Source organism: Neolamprologus brichardi, chromosome 6 (genome assembly GCF_056152115.1).
Source record: "Neolamprologus brichardi isolate AB-2024 chromosome 6, ASM5615211v1, whole genome shotgun sequence".
In the NCBI taxonomy this organism is placed as follows: domain Eukaryota; kingdom Metazoa; phylum Chordata; class Actinopteri; order Cichliformes; family Cichlidae; genus Neolamprologus; species Neolamprologus brichardi.
Window position 1 is genome coordinate 7,497,791 of NC_142109.1, and position 13,983 is coordinate 7,511,773.

At 39.8% G+C, this 13,983-nt stretch overlaps 1 protein-coding gene across 1 annotated transcript; it reads right to left on the reverse strand.

The window, feature by feature from the left end:
• Positions 1–465: 465 nt before the first annotated feature.
• Positions 466–11,278, reverse strand: gpr108 (G protein-coupled receptor 108). Its single transcript, XM_006804361.3, has 18 exons — positions 10,689–11,278; positions 10,306–10,425; positions 7,546–7,596; positions 7,277–7,365; positions 7,114–7,184; positions 6,085–6,245; positions 5,935–5,997; positions 5,744–5,845; positions 5,533–5,666; positions 4,434–4,509; positions 4,268–4,341; positions 4,063–4,180; positions 3,857–3,987; positions 3,468–3,511; positions 3,338–3,387; positions 3,037–3,120; positions 2,566–2,687; positions 466–2,048 (listed from the first exon to the last, which is right to left on the reverse strand). The coding sequence occupies exons 1-18, from the start codon at positions 10,782–10,784 to the stop codon at positions 1,961–1,963; spliced, it is 1,674 nt and encodes a 557-aa protein (XP_006804424.1). The 5' UTR covers positions 10,785–11,278; the 3' UTR covers positions 466–1,960.
• Between the last annotated feature and the right edge of the window lie 2,705 nt (positions 11,279–13,983).

Genomic DNA, 13,983 nt, shown 5'->3' on the forward strand with positions numbered 1-13,983 from the left:
AGTCACTGTACTTAAAGAACTACATGATGTGAAGCACGAGAGTACCATAAATCACCTTTAAAGTTGTGGCAGATGTAATTTCAATAAACAGATGGGCAGGAAAGGTTTGGCGGCTGTCATGCAAAACCTGCTCAGTAGTTACTTTACATATCATGTAAATGAAGAAACAGCAGGTCAGACCCTCAACATGTTGTAAGCATCACAATCAGCTGACTCATGCAGAGTACTACTGTGTGTGTGCAGACAGCAGCTGAATGTGTGGGCCTCTGAAGGAGCTCTGTCAAGTCGGTGCCCCTTTACCAGGCACAGGAGGAGCCAAAGCTCGGGGCAAATGTGTCTCCTTCCTATGCAGGTTCCCCACTTTTCTTCATGCCTGGAGCACAATTCTTTTCCCATCTTGATTATTTTATTGCAAGCTATGCAGTTTAATAGAACCACAAAAATGACAGATACATAACAGTGTAATCTGAGAACTTTGCAGAACTTTATTGTGACAGCTGATACAGACACCAAACAGCCCTCTGTAACAATTAAAAAAAATGTTTTCACTGAAACTAAAGTGAACTTCACCCACTGCTAAATCCTTCCCTCCAAGGTACTGGAGTCATCCCTGCACCGGAGTGATTGGTGTAAAATCTCAGTAGTCTTTCCTCATCGCCACACCTGTTTGTCTATCCAAAAAGAGGAAAAAAAATCTGATTGAACCCGAACTGTCTAAAGCCCTGCACAAAGCCTCTCTGCACTGCTCAGCAAAGTGTTATGTGCCTCCTTTTGTGTCAGCAGTCTTATTTACAAATGGCCATCCACCCAGTTTGGCTGCACACACATTGCTGATCTTTTCAAAACCTAATATCAAACCAATAATTCATAAAATAAGCTTCACATCAAGAGCAAAAAGGTAAAACCAAAAGCAGGCAAATTCAAAAATGATCAGTTAGGTCACTTCTCTGCCCAGTTGGCACAGCAATGCCAAACGAGAGATGGGGGGAGGGGTTGTAAAGAACAAGGCCGTCATTGAAAACGCAGAGGGCAAACTTCTCTGCCTATTTTAGAGAAAAAAAAAACCTGTTCATCTGCCTACATCTTCACATGTCACCATATTGGCTGTATTCACAGAGGTGTACTGGACTTGTCCTCAAACCACTAAAGCACTAAATTACAGCAGCAGTCCGAGTGACGGGCTGGGAGGAACGCTTAAGTCTCCAACATCAACAATAATACTGAAATATAACATTTCAATATGTAATAAGTCAATCTATATTGAAATATACAACTTCTTGTTAACCATATATTTCAATATACAAATCATACATGTAAGAGGAAAAGAAAAAAAAAACATACGGTACTGTGTGGTGATAAAGTGGGATTTTTCTGACCCGTGAACAATGGGAATGAAACACGAGATGGATGCTTAAATTTGAAATATACTGATTAGCCTTTTACCTGAGTATGGGCTATTGTCACTGGGGTGGGGAGGTGGGGGTAGCCAAATCCTGTGTCGTCTCACTTTCACTCGCACACAAAACACACTCTGCACAGGAATAGTTACAGCTAAGAGGCTCGCAGAAGTACCGTTTTAAATAGCTGCTATAAACACACTCAAAAGCAAGTGTCTAAAAAATTATCTTTGGAGGGGGTGAGAGAAATGAAACATACAGAACATCAGACCTCCTTTCCATATCTCCACCCGTCCATGTGGTTGTATCTCCCCGAAACCTCTCAGTTTTTAGGTGGAGCATTTAAGGGAAACAGAGAGCGTCCAATAAGTTAGTCCTTTTCTTTTTTTTTTTCTTTTGCATAGCCAGACAGTGGGCACAACCACTGCAACCACAGAAAGAGTTTCAATAGGAGAGCTGTCACTGGAAGTGGGGAGCCTTGGTCCGTGTGTGTGTGTGTACCCCTTTCTGTCAGCTGGCCTCGGGATGTTTAGTTGGCCGCTCCCAAAGATGCAGCTTCCTGCTCACAAGGTGGACTCTTTCTGGCGATCGCGTCCGTTGGACGTCTTCTTGACTTTGGAAATGCCCTCGAGTGCGCCTGACTCAGTCACTCTGGACACAAACAGAAGAGCAGCAGCACTTTTAATGGCAAACACTTTCTCAACCTTCAGCTTAGTTCAGTCGTAATTATTAAATCTTATGGAAATCACAGAAAAACAAACATTTAGCCACACATTACCCACACGAGCCTCCTCCTTATGTGATGGGACTAAATAGACAGTCAGCACTACTAGAATTGTTTCAGCTCAACAAATCAAATCAACAAATCAACTACTATCACTCATAAAGTAATGTTTTCTTCTACCAATTTCCTTTAATATTCATTTATGATCACACGCACACATGCTATGCTATATCATAGTGTTTTCACTTTGTGTTAATAAGGACAAAAACAACAAATCTCAATAAAAGACTCATGAGGAGATTTGGCTACTTCAACCATACTTTGAAGACATGCTACTTTCTATAACTTCTCCAAGTATAAATGAATCAGGTAGAGTAAGAACTCAGTAACAGGATAAGTTATTTAAATGCCAGGTGTGGGCTCATACAGACGTGTCACGCTTACACTTCATCATTCTCGACGTCGTCCTCGTCCTGGGGAAGCTGGAGATAGGGGTTATTGGATGCTGGGCGAAACTTGTAGCCCGTCAACACAAAGAAGATGAGAGTCGACACCTCCACCAGAAACTGAAGAAGAAACAGTGCGTTTAATAACAGACAGGAGAAAGTGTCTTAACACTGTCCACAACATCCGGAAAATTTCTTTGCAAACAAATAAGTAGCACAGGGCCTTTTTAACATATGCGCTGTTTCACATTCTTCAGGCAACGCTAATATCCCATCATGCCTCAGAGGGGAATACAGTGCTCCTTATCAACTGTAATGAAGTAATAAAGGGCTTTAAATAAGTAATGTGCTGGCAGATTTATACCAGCTCACATCAGGCAAGTATTGCCAGTAATCGTTGATTCAGAGAGCACAGACTGTCCTCGACTTTTTACAAACAACTGCTGTAGCTGCACCGTCATCGTCTTACCTCATAGCACCACTGCCACTGGAAAGGCATAGTGAATTTGAGCAGAATGGCTATGATCCTTGTAAAGTAGATGTAACACACGATCTAAAATGACAGAAAACATTTCAGTAAGAACTCTTTAAATTTGCACGGTTAAACAAAAAAAACAAAAAAATATCAATCACACTAAAATCTTCCTTTTCCTCAGGATTAATTTTGCTTTGCTAAAAAACATTGTCAGAGGCAAGTTCAGTGTAACTGGTAAATCTGTTACTGGTCCGATTGTTCAGATGAATGGAGGGTAGGAGGGGGGCCTTCTTACCATCACATAATAATGGCGGAAGAGCTTGAGCTTCTCCAAATTCATGGCAGCTGAAAGAAACATGCACCAAGTTAAACACAGAACAAAACCTCTCCACCTATTAAAGCCCTGTAGTTGCAGCAGGACTCACCTTTGCCATCGGTGCTAGAAGCCTCTTGTAGGTGACGGATTGACCTTTAAACACAGAGACGTGTTATACAATGAATCTGTTATTTGGGGCAAACTTGCATGCATACACCATGTAACACAAAGTTCATTTCGAATTACAAGAAACTACTTATCTCTTGTTTTATAACTTCAAACTGAAAATTTTCATGACTGTTTGATCAAGTAGGCAGGGCTGGACGGCAATGCTTTTGGTCCCGTCCCAGTTGAATTAATCTGGCGTTCTACTCTATCAAACATGCTCCACTTTCCCATACTGATCCTCTTATCTCAGAAATCTTAGTAACTTTAAACACTAGCCCCCAAAACTAATTTGGGACTAAAATGTAATTCAATAACAGATATCACACTGACCACACAACAGGGAAAAGGATGGCTCCACAGCAGATAAGGTCCACCAGAAAGAGGATCTCCTTCCACACATAGTACTCGCTGGAGCCCTCCTCTGTAGACTCGATGATGATGTAGGCGACGTTAGCCAGGACCTGCAGCACGACCGGCGAGCCATCAAAGCAAATACACATAAAAATCACCCAAACACCATTTGATTTGCTGCTCACCTGCAGAGGAATGACGATCATGAAGATCTTCTTCTCCTTGTCGGACAGGATGTATTTCACGAAAGCCCAGCCGGTACCAATCAGCGCCAGTGTGATGAACAGGAGCGCCCCCTTTAGCCTGGGAAGGATACAAACATTTTGTGTGTGTAATACAAATCAAATACAACCTAGGCTAAGACGCCGATTCTGCTGAGGTTCTGCTTACAGGTGTGTTATATAATACATGACGGCCCAGCCCTCAATAGGATGCCCCTCAGTGTTGATGAAGTAATAGTTGATCTGAGAGAGACGGGGACAGGGTCAGAATTCAGTGAGTCTCTTTTTATGAGAGGATTCAAACTCAGACTGTGCTGTGGTGGTGATGCACTTACACTGTGGAAAACCAGTGACGTGGACTTTGTGAAGGCTAGCGCTGCCATCAGCCAGTGGATCTTGAACACACTGTAACTGCAAACAAACACAGAAGAGATGTTTAAACATTGCAGGAAATGCTTTTATTCCTACTGCTTAAGGTTCATCCAAATAATTAGTTATGATGTAAATTTTAGTCAAGCAATTGAAAATGTTGGGCAAATGCTTTGGGGCAGGATACCGTGTGACCTCAGCGGCTCAGTTTTGTTAGTCTTTTTTTATTTTTTTGGAATGCAAACCTGTTAGCTCAGCTCGAGCCATGTCAGCACAGAAAGCGTTTCAGCCATCTTTAATAAATCCAGCAGTTCATGGGATTGCATGTTTTTATTCTGTAACTCAATTTTCCTTCTTTCTTCCGTATTTTCTGGGCTATGAGCACTTCCAGAGCAACAGTAAGCCACAGCAGAACACTGTGTCAGAGCTATAGCTGCCAAGTTGGCTAAAGGACAACACGTTTTAGTAAATCACTGTAAACCTGCTTTATGTTCCTTTAGTGGGAAGGCTGCAGCATCTATGGGCATGTCTGTAGAGTCCTGCGGGGCACTAATGGGATCTAGAGGAAGGCCAGTGGTAGCTAGTGCTCTTTCACTGTCATGATTGGAGCAAATACTTCAGATATCTTCTTAAAAAAATGTATTTAGGCTGCGTTGTAAAGTATGATGTGTCAAAGCAGCCAAAGTCTTTTTTTTTTTAAACTTTATAAACTAAAAGTTCCTTGTAGTGAGTGTGAAGTACTTGAAGTTACTCAACAACCACTGTAAAACAGTGACTGTGTCACAGTCTTCCACTGAGGTGTGAACAGGATCCTATGCTTAATGATCTAATTAGTGCCAATTAGCAAATATTGTCATGCTTCATGTTAGAGTGATTATAACAATAAACACTACAAACTGTGTTCACTTCACTATGGCGTCATATGAGCCAGTGGCCCTAACCGTAGTCTTCCATCATACACTTTGTAGCAAGAGCTTCCCAGATTATGCAAGTGATTTTCTTTTTGTTTAATTTCCGATCCTGCAAAACAGTGTGGTTCACTATTACTTCATTGTGCCCGTGTACCTGTGCTTCATGAGATTGTACACCCAGACCAGAGCAGCAATGAAGAAAACTCCAGCCATATAAAGATAAAGGCGAGGCAGAGGGATTTCCGCTGCAGAGAGGTAGCCATGGGGATTCTTCTCCGTCACTTCCACCTGTGATGCACGCAACATGGTAAGCAGACACACGCATGTGAGTGTGCATTTTATAAACTCAAAAATACTCAACTCACTGCAAACGAGTAGGGCTTGTTAAATCCCGGATCGCTGTTTCGACAGTAGTGGAACTTCAAGCTGTACAGGCCCTCCGCCTCTGAGCCAAACCGCATGCGGAACTGTTGAGAGAAAGAGAAAACACTTCCTGTCAGAGACAATCCTGCCCTTAAACATGCCTGAGCATACTGGCTAAGGAGGATTTTCTTACACTGAAGCTGTAGGCGCTGCCGTTTTTATCCAAATCTAAAGTCACATGGTGGCGACTGCTTAGCTAAAATGAAATACAGCGTAGAAATTAATTTTGGGATTAAATCACACTAAAAATAGACCAAAATAACAAAAAACAAGAAAAACATACATTGAATGTCCCTGTCACGTTAACAAGTTCAGCTTTTGGGTTCTGCACAGCCTGCTCTGGTTTCTTGTCATCGCTCCGTTTGTCCGCTAGTTCTTGGTGCTCCGCTGACTTATCCTGATTTTTTGATTGTTGTTCTGATGCACGTTTGACTTTCTCCTGATCTACAGAGCACAAGTGCAGATACCAGGCACAAAGATAGAAATTTAGTTTATTCCGAGCATTCTATACACAGGTGGATGTTTTCAAGAAAACAAAAACAAAGGCAAAGTCTAATGAAAACAAAGGACAGTATAATAGCAAAGCCTCTTTCCACTAGTACCTACTTGACTCGGCTTAGGCTTGTAGTACCTGGTACTTTTTTTAGTGCCTACTCAGCCGGGGTTCCACACAAATCAGAGTTGATCCAAAAATTATGTTAACAGACTGCATAACACCGATTGGTTAGTCAGTGATGTCAGTATTTGAGTCGTGAGAGCGTCTTGTTCACAAAAATCAACACTGTGGTCCCAGACTGTGACAAAAAGCCACACGCTGAACAGTAGCTATACAAATTGCTTCGACGCCCGCCATTGTTGTGGCGTTCGTGCCACATATAAATGACATAACAGCACTTTCAGCCACGTTGTTATGAAGATCCCACGCACATTGGTTGACACTCGACTGTAATGGCAAATGACCAAAACAGAGTCGAGTCGAGCAGAGTAAGTACTAGTGGGAAAGAGCTACAAGTGCATTTGATGAAAATCCTTACACTGTGTAAAATATATAAGAGACTATATGAAATTATGACATATTATGTAAATACCATAAACAAACACCTGCTCCTTTATCACAAAAACAGAAGAACCTTGATGAATACATCTGAGTTACTCTTCTCTTTATCAAATAATAATAAAGACAAGCCTTCAATAGAACACTTTAAATAGAATTGTTTTGGGGTGGGATAGAAATTCAAAGTGTAGTTTGTTTAAATGATGCCACTGAAGGAAGCAAAATCCAAATTTTGGTATTTGTGTGGTCAACACTAACCTTTATCTGCTTCAACCTTTTCCTTCGCCATCAGTATGTTGTCTTGTTTACCCACAGCAATCACATTGACGCTACACAAACACAAACAGTTAGCCTCCAAACACTGAGCTGCCGACGGCACTGTAACAAACATTTCTGAATACTGGTGCTGAAACATCCACACCTTTGTTTCTTGATATTAATGAGAAAACGAATGAGAGGCTCGTCATTGGTCGAATTTTGAGTGAGCAGACATGTCTTCAACTCCTCTGCCTAGAAGGGGAAACGTCACACAAACACACACACTCAACACCTGCATTCATAATAACAAAAGTTTCATAAGTGCATTTCAACAAAAGGTCGTCCTTGTCCTACATGATTGCACAACTGATTTTGAAAGGTCTGAAAATAATGATGTACAATGTTGACAAATATTTATGATGATGTACTTACTGTGTAGGACAAGACTCCATTAACACGCGATCTGGACAGGCTGAACCCAACCTTAAGAAAGTGGGATTACGTTAATCAGTAGGGTTAAAAGCAGCTGATTCAAATCTCTATTTATTTTATAACACATATATTTTATCACACTAACTCAATCTGTAAGTTTTTACTGTCAAATCAGCTCTTAAAACATGACACTTGACACCATCGCAAACACAAGACCAAAGGTTGATGAGCTCACTGCTGCTGCTTCATGACTTTTGTGTCAGGTTAGCCCAACTCACTGTTGTTTCAAGCACTCCACTACATTACTTCAGTGGTCACACTGCTTACAGTGCACTCGAATGTTTAACAACAACTGTCTAGGAAACAGAGGCTTATTAAAGGCAATGTTCATGCATACTTTCATTGTATGTTTTTTCCCTGTATTTAAAAAACCCCAAAACAAACAAAACAAAAACAACAAAAAATGTCAGTGACGTAGTAGCTCATCTGACCCATGAATAGTCACAATTAACAAGCTGTTCCCCACAAAACAGCACATTTTGTTGAGACCTTGCAGCTGAGTAATTCAGGTGAAGACCCATAAGATGATCGTTGTGTGATGGTTTGATTAAATCCTGATCTATACTGTAGGAGAAGTGGCCGTTCTAATGAAATGTGAATAACTGGATGGATTTCATTTATGTTTTAGCTCATTAGTCCTTCAGTCTGATGAATTATTGGGGAAGAAAGAACTTAAAAAAAAACAAAAAAAAAAGAAGCAAACAAACAAACAAAAAAAACCCTGATCGCCATTAGCCAGCATGAGCATGTATACAAACAGTTATAACACTACTTACCCATCTTTGTTCATACTATTAGGTAAAATCTGCAGATTTTCCTGATAATGTGCCACTTGTAAAATAAATAAATAAAATGTGAAAAAAGCTCAGATTGAATCCTTTTGTTTTAAATGAACTATTAGCCTGATAACTGATTCTGAGACCAATTTTGTTGTCTGTTTATTTTGTTTCTATTCATTATTTTTGCTTCTGTACCAAGATAAATAGAAATCTTTGCTAAAAAGATGTTCTGGGCTGTGAGGTCAGTCTCCTGATAATGAATATGCAAATTCTCATAACCACTGATCTTTGACCTTCATGAGTGGTGCTAGTTTCAGTCATTGTGCAAATGTACTGTTTATAAAGTTGGGAAACCTGGAATCAGCTGACACTGAAGACATCACTTGGATGAGTGACGAAACAGTTTTCCCAGTGAAAACGCTACATCCAGATGAACAGAATTAATCTTTTAGGTAAACCTAACAAACACTTTACACACTGTATAAAATATACAAAAATAGAAGAAAATATTGCCACATTACATAGAGAAACCACAAAATAACAACACAAATATGTTAGCTGGGCCAAAAATACTTCATTAACTCTGTCTGCAGCCTAATCGAGTCAAGATATTAATACTTTAACAAGCAGTTAACAAACATATAGTTACATTTTTTTCCCTTCAAAGCCTCAGTGTTAAAAAAATAAATTAAAAAAAAAAAATCTGTTGATGATTATAATTTCCTGTCCATTTACACAAAATGGACAGCGACTGTGGGTTTAATTATAGATCTGCTACAGTGAACCTGTTTATTAAAACCCAAGACGCTGTACAATTATTAACAAAAACTAAAAATTCCACAGATAAAGTAACGCAAACTCAGAGCCTTCATTTCCAATCACGCATTAATTTTGAGTCTCTGTCCAAAAGGCATATTTTGAGTGAAAACCAGTGAATTTGTTCTTTATTTGGGTCTTCTGCTTGGATTAAGAGTCAGTAAGAAATTGAGCAAGTTACACCAACCTTAGTGAATTTGTGCTCAAAAAAAATAAGCGTACCACTGTACAGGTATACAGTTTGAACATGAATATGGCATAAACTATTAAAGATAAAAGCTTGAGATTGTCACTGGTAATTTCTATCATGAAAATTAACCAGGATCTGTAATTTGGGATAGATACATAAAAACAACAACAACAACCACTCTGTATTGACTAGTTAAATATGAAAACAACAACAACAACAACAATAAAATTGCATTGGTCAAGTAGAGAGCCATATTTGAGAGACACAATTAAAAAAAATAAAATCACATTGCAACAGACAACTAGTCCTCATTTCTCAATGATATATAGTTGTATTTTACAATAATGCAAAACAAAAGACGTGGAATGCTTTTTAACGTGAAATTCTTAGTAACAAAAATGAAGAAAATGTTCTTTTCATTCAACTTTTGTTTTAGTTTGACCACATATGATAAGTTTTATGGGTCTTTACAGGACTGCTAGTTGTTTTTATTATTTTTTTCATATTCAAAGTCAAACAACTGTTGATGCACCTGTCCCGAATTACAGATGTGGATTTACATTTATGGAGAGGCTGGAGAACATTTTGACATAGTTGTATTCATAAGTGGCCTCAGATTTAAAGGTTTTATGCAAACAAATGATGAATAGAAATGGAATGACCCATTTGTAATAGATGTGCCAGTTCATATTAATATATAAAACCGTACATCTAACGGTACTGCCTGGTACAACATTACATCTAGCTTGAATTTGTTCCTGCTTTATTATTATTATTATTATTATTATTATTATTATTAGTTTCTTTCTTTTTGTAATTCAATTCTATCGTTTTGAAGAACACAATGCCACCTGTTGAAAAGAAAGGTAAATGAACCACCGCATATAACCAAACACACACACACACACGACTTACTGGGTACTTGCTGAAGTCCACTTGAGTGTCCGGGACTCGCAGTGAATACAGGTGGACATCCAGAGTTCCGTTAGCGTAGAAGCCAAAGTCGTTGAGGTCGATGGTGTGGCGAATTTCATTCTGGTTGTAAGAACAAACAAGTAGAGCTCAGCTGTTGGGGTTCAGTCAGTAAACATGTTTCCTAAGACTCAGATTTAAGAAGCTTTGGTAGCTTTTCTCGTGCGCCCATAACAAAACCCAACGCGACATTATGTTTGGACCGTCCTCTGCCATTAAGAGTTAATTACAACATACGAATTGGGTAGTAAGACGCTCGACGGGAGCAGAGGAAAACAACACACCGTTAGCTCCCGACCTAGCGCTGTCATAATTTGTCGCCTTACCTTCAATGTAAGCTTGTGTATTCTTGCTTCGCACCCAGGCAGAAGTAATATGAATAAAAATCCAGCCACAAAGCAGACTCTGTGCGCCACCGCCATCACCGACTCGCTAGCGGTAACTAGCTGCTAATAGTAGGAAGCGTCAATCCTTCCAGATGACTAAATAACAAGCTAGATAGCAGACTTGAATGTAAACCAGGTCAAATGCGAGAGTTTGAATCTTTCAGCTTAGCTTCCCGGCTCTTAAACGGCGTCGTTTACTATCAAACTACAACCATGTATCTTGTTTTCGAATTCCTTTCTGCTGTCATCGCTTAATGTAACAGCTAGCTTGTAGGCGTCACGATCTGACTTCCTGGTCTGGTGTCAAGAACAAAACGTTGATTAAGGTGCGGACAAGAGCGTCAGCTGCTGCGGGCTAACACCCGCTACAGTGCCACAGCCACGATATAGACACCGGAGCAATGTGGGCTTTAGAACTGCCCACCCGTACAACCCGCTTTTCTGTACTAATTTTGTGTCAGTTAAACGATAAATGTCGTTCAAGGATCTGACTACACCTTATAAGAGTTGTCCTAGATTTTGATCACGTGGTTCAGCCCTGACACTAAGCTTCCGGCTAAAAGGAGTTCACGTGATTAGAATGACCCTCCACGTCGGATACAGTCTCTCTGTGTTTGCGTTGCGGAGATGAACTTTTGACACGTGGAGCTTTTATTGTTTCAGACATTCAAACTACGATTTTACGTTTTGTTGTCTCACTCAACAAATGCTCTATATTCCCTGTACACGTTATTTGTATTGTCCACAAATCGCGATTATTATTCAAACAAGATCATTTTTATAGGCCTAAATTAAGGTGCGCCTCCTAACACCACATGTGGGCAGTCAGCAACAGCTAATCTAGTTTTGTTTTCATCTTATAATGGCATACAGTTTAATTCTTTATGGGCGTCATTTGTTATGTACGGAGCCCCTCTGATGACATGGTCCAAAAATAAATAAATTGTGGCCACAAAATACTACTTCGTGCCGTCGAAATAGTATAACGTGCCCACGAAATACTTATTTGTGGCCACGAGGAAAAAAAAGTCACTAAGGGGGTCTGAAAACTCGTTAAATATAGCGACAAAGAACAAGTTGTAACAAGTCATTGTGGAAAGAAAGTATACCCTCTATCAGTTCCAAGGAATCTTTCCTGGCAACCCTTACAAATGAGTCATACTTGTTCAGTCATGAACTTTGCTGTCCTGAGTTAGCATGTTAAATGTTAGAGCTTTTTCTTTGGGGGGGGGGGGGGGTTGCAGTTTTTCCTCAACATTGCTCAGTCTGACTGTTGGGGGATTTTCTGGGACTTCCAGTCATGAGAAGCTTTGCAGCTGTCTTGAATATTTTTTTCACCCGGGAATAAACTTTCTCACTGTAATATGATGAGTTTCAAATTATTTGGAAATAACTAATAACCCTTTAAAGATTGATGGATAGAGGCTGCTAAGATGTCCAGATATATTTTTAATATATCCTGATATTTAAAATTGTGAAAATGAATGAGGGTGTAATTTCTTTTTCACACAACAGTAAATCTACAACAACTGACTAAACAACTGATGTATTATCACCATTATAGTTGAACTTGTATGTGAGTGCTTTTAGTTGTTGCTGTTGTTTGGCTGGAGTCTACACCAGGGGTGGGGGGAATGGTTTTCTTTCTCTTTGGCCTCCACACACTTCATCAAGCTGTCTGACTGCAGCAAACCTCTCACCACAGACTGCTGACTGGTGTGTGTGCACATGTTGCTGTGTGCAGAGCAGCACTTGGACAAGACGTAAACAGTGGATCAAGAAAAACTGGTGTAAATGGCTGTAAAAAAATATATTTATTTTTTTAATTAAAGTCGGTCAAATTATTTTAAAAGATAATCAAATTACAATGTAAAAAGAATTTAATAATATACAATCAGTTATCTATATTACTGAACCATTGTACCTGCTCAGGCCCAAGCACCAGAATGACATGGGTAGCAAAGAGCCGATGAGCACCGAGCTGCTAAAGAGCCAGATGTGTACCTCAGGAGTTGGTGTAGACCAGGGGTGGGGAACTCCAGGCCTCAAGGCCCAGTGTCCTGCAGGTTTTAGATGTGTCCTTGATCCAAAAAGCTGATTTAAATGGCTAAATTACCTCCTCAGTATATCTTGAAGTTCTCCAGAGGCCTGGTAATGAACTAATCATTTGATTCATATGTGTTAACCCAGAGTGATATCTAAAACCGGCAGGACACTGGGCCTTGAGGCCTGGAGTTCCCCACCCCTGGTCTACACCAACTCCTGAGGTACACATCTGGCTCTTTAGCAGCTCGGTGCTCATCGGCTCTTTGCTACCCGTGTCATTCTGGTGCTTGGGCCTGAGCAGGTACAATGGTTCAGTAATATAGATAACTGATTGCATATTATTAAATTCTTTTTACATTGTAATTTGATTATCTTTTAAAATAATTTGACCGACTTTAATTAAAAAAATAAATATATTTTTTTACAGCCATTTACACCAGTTTTTCTTGATCCACTGTTTATGTCTTGTCCAAGTGCTGCTCTGCACACAGCAACATGTGCACACACACCAGTCAGCAGTCTGTGATGAGAGGTTTGCTGCAGTCAGACAGCTTGATGAAGTGTGTGGAGGCCAAAGAGAAAGAAAACCATTTCCTGGATGGTGATATGTGAACAGGAGAGATCAGAAAATCTATAGAGATGCTCGATAGAGACTTGCTGATTATCACAGTTTTAATTCCTCTGGGAGAAGTAAGGGTAATATTTGATATTCCTATTTCTGTAACAATCCCACTTATGGAAATACACAAAATTACGATAAAGCACGTGCTGACCACAGAGTGAAACTTCCCACAAGAATGATGCATGGAATTTTCTATTGATTCTATTGATGTCAGTAGATTGGGGATTGTGGTCAACAGATTTATTTTCAATTCAAGTACCTAATCGTAGCCTCAGTGATTATATAGGACAAACATGTCTTAGTCAGCCAAGAGTAATTAAAAACATTACATTTACACTGTAACCCATGGCAACCAAGGTTTGAGGTGAGGAGGAAGAGGATGATATTTTATTATGACGCCGGTGGTGTTGTCGCTTTTTATTTCCCTGGGGAACTCCTCGTCTTACAATAAAACAAAGGTATGATCCTTCATATCTTGAGTCCAATGGCACAGACATGAATTTAAATGGAACAACTTCTCTTCTTCTCCACCTTTGGGCTGCAACATATGTATCCGGTCTTCAGCTA

Coding starts and splice junctions, on each gene's coding strand:
- gpr108 (XM_006804361.3), bottom strand. CDS start 10,784: ATGGCGGTGGCGCACAGAGTCTGCTTTGTGGCTGGATTTTTATTCATA. Junction 5,998..6,084: donor ACGTGACAGGGACATTCAAT/GTATGTTTTTCT, acceptor ATTTCATTTTAG/CTAAGCAGTCGCCACCATGT. Junction 4,181..4,267: donor ATGTATTATATAACACACCT/GTAAGCAGAACC, acceptor TATCCTTCCCAG/GCTAAAGGGGGCGCTCCTGT.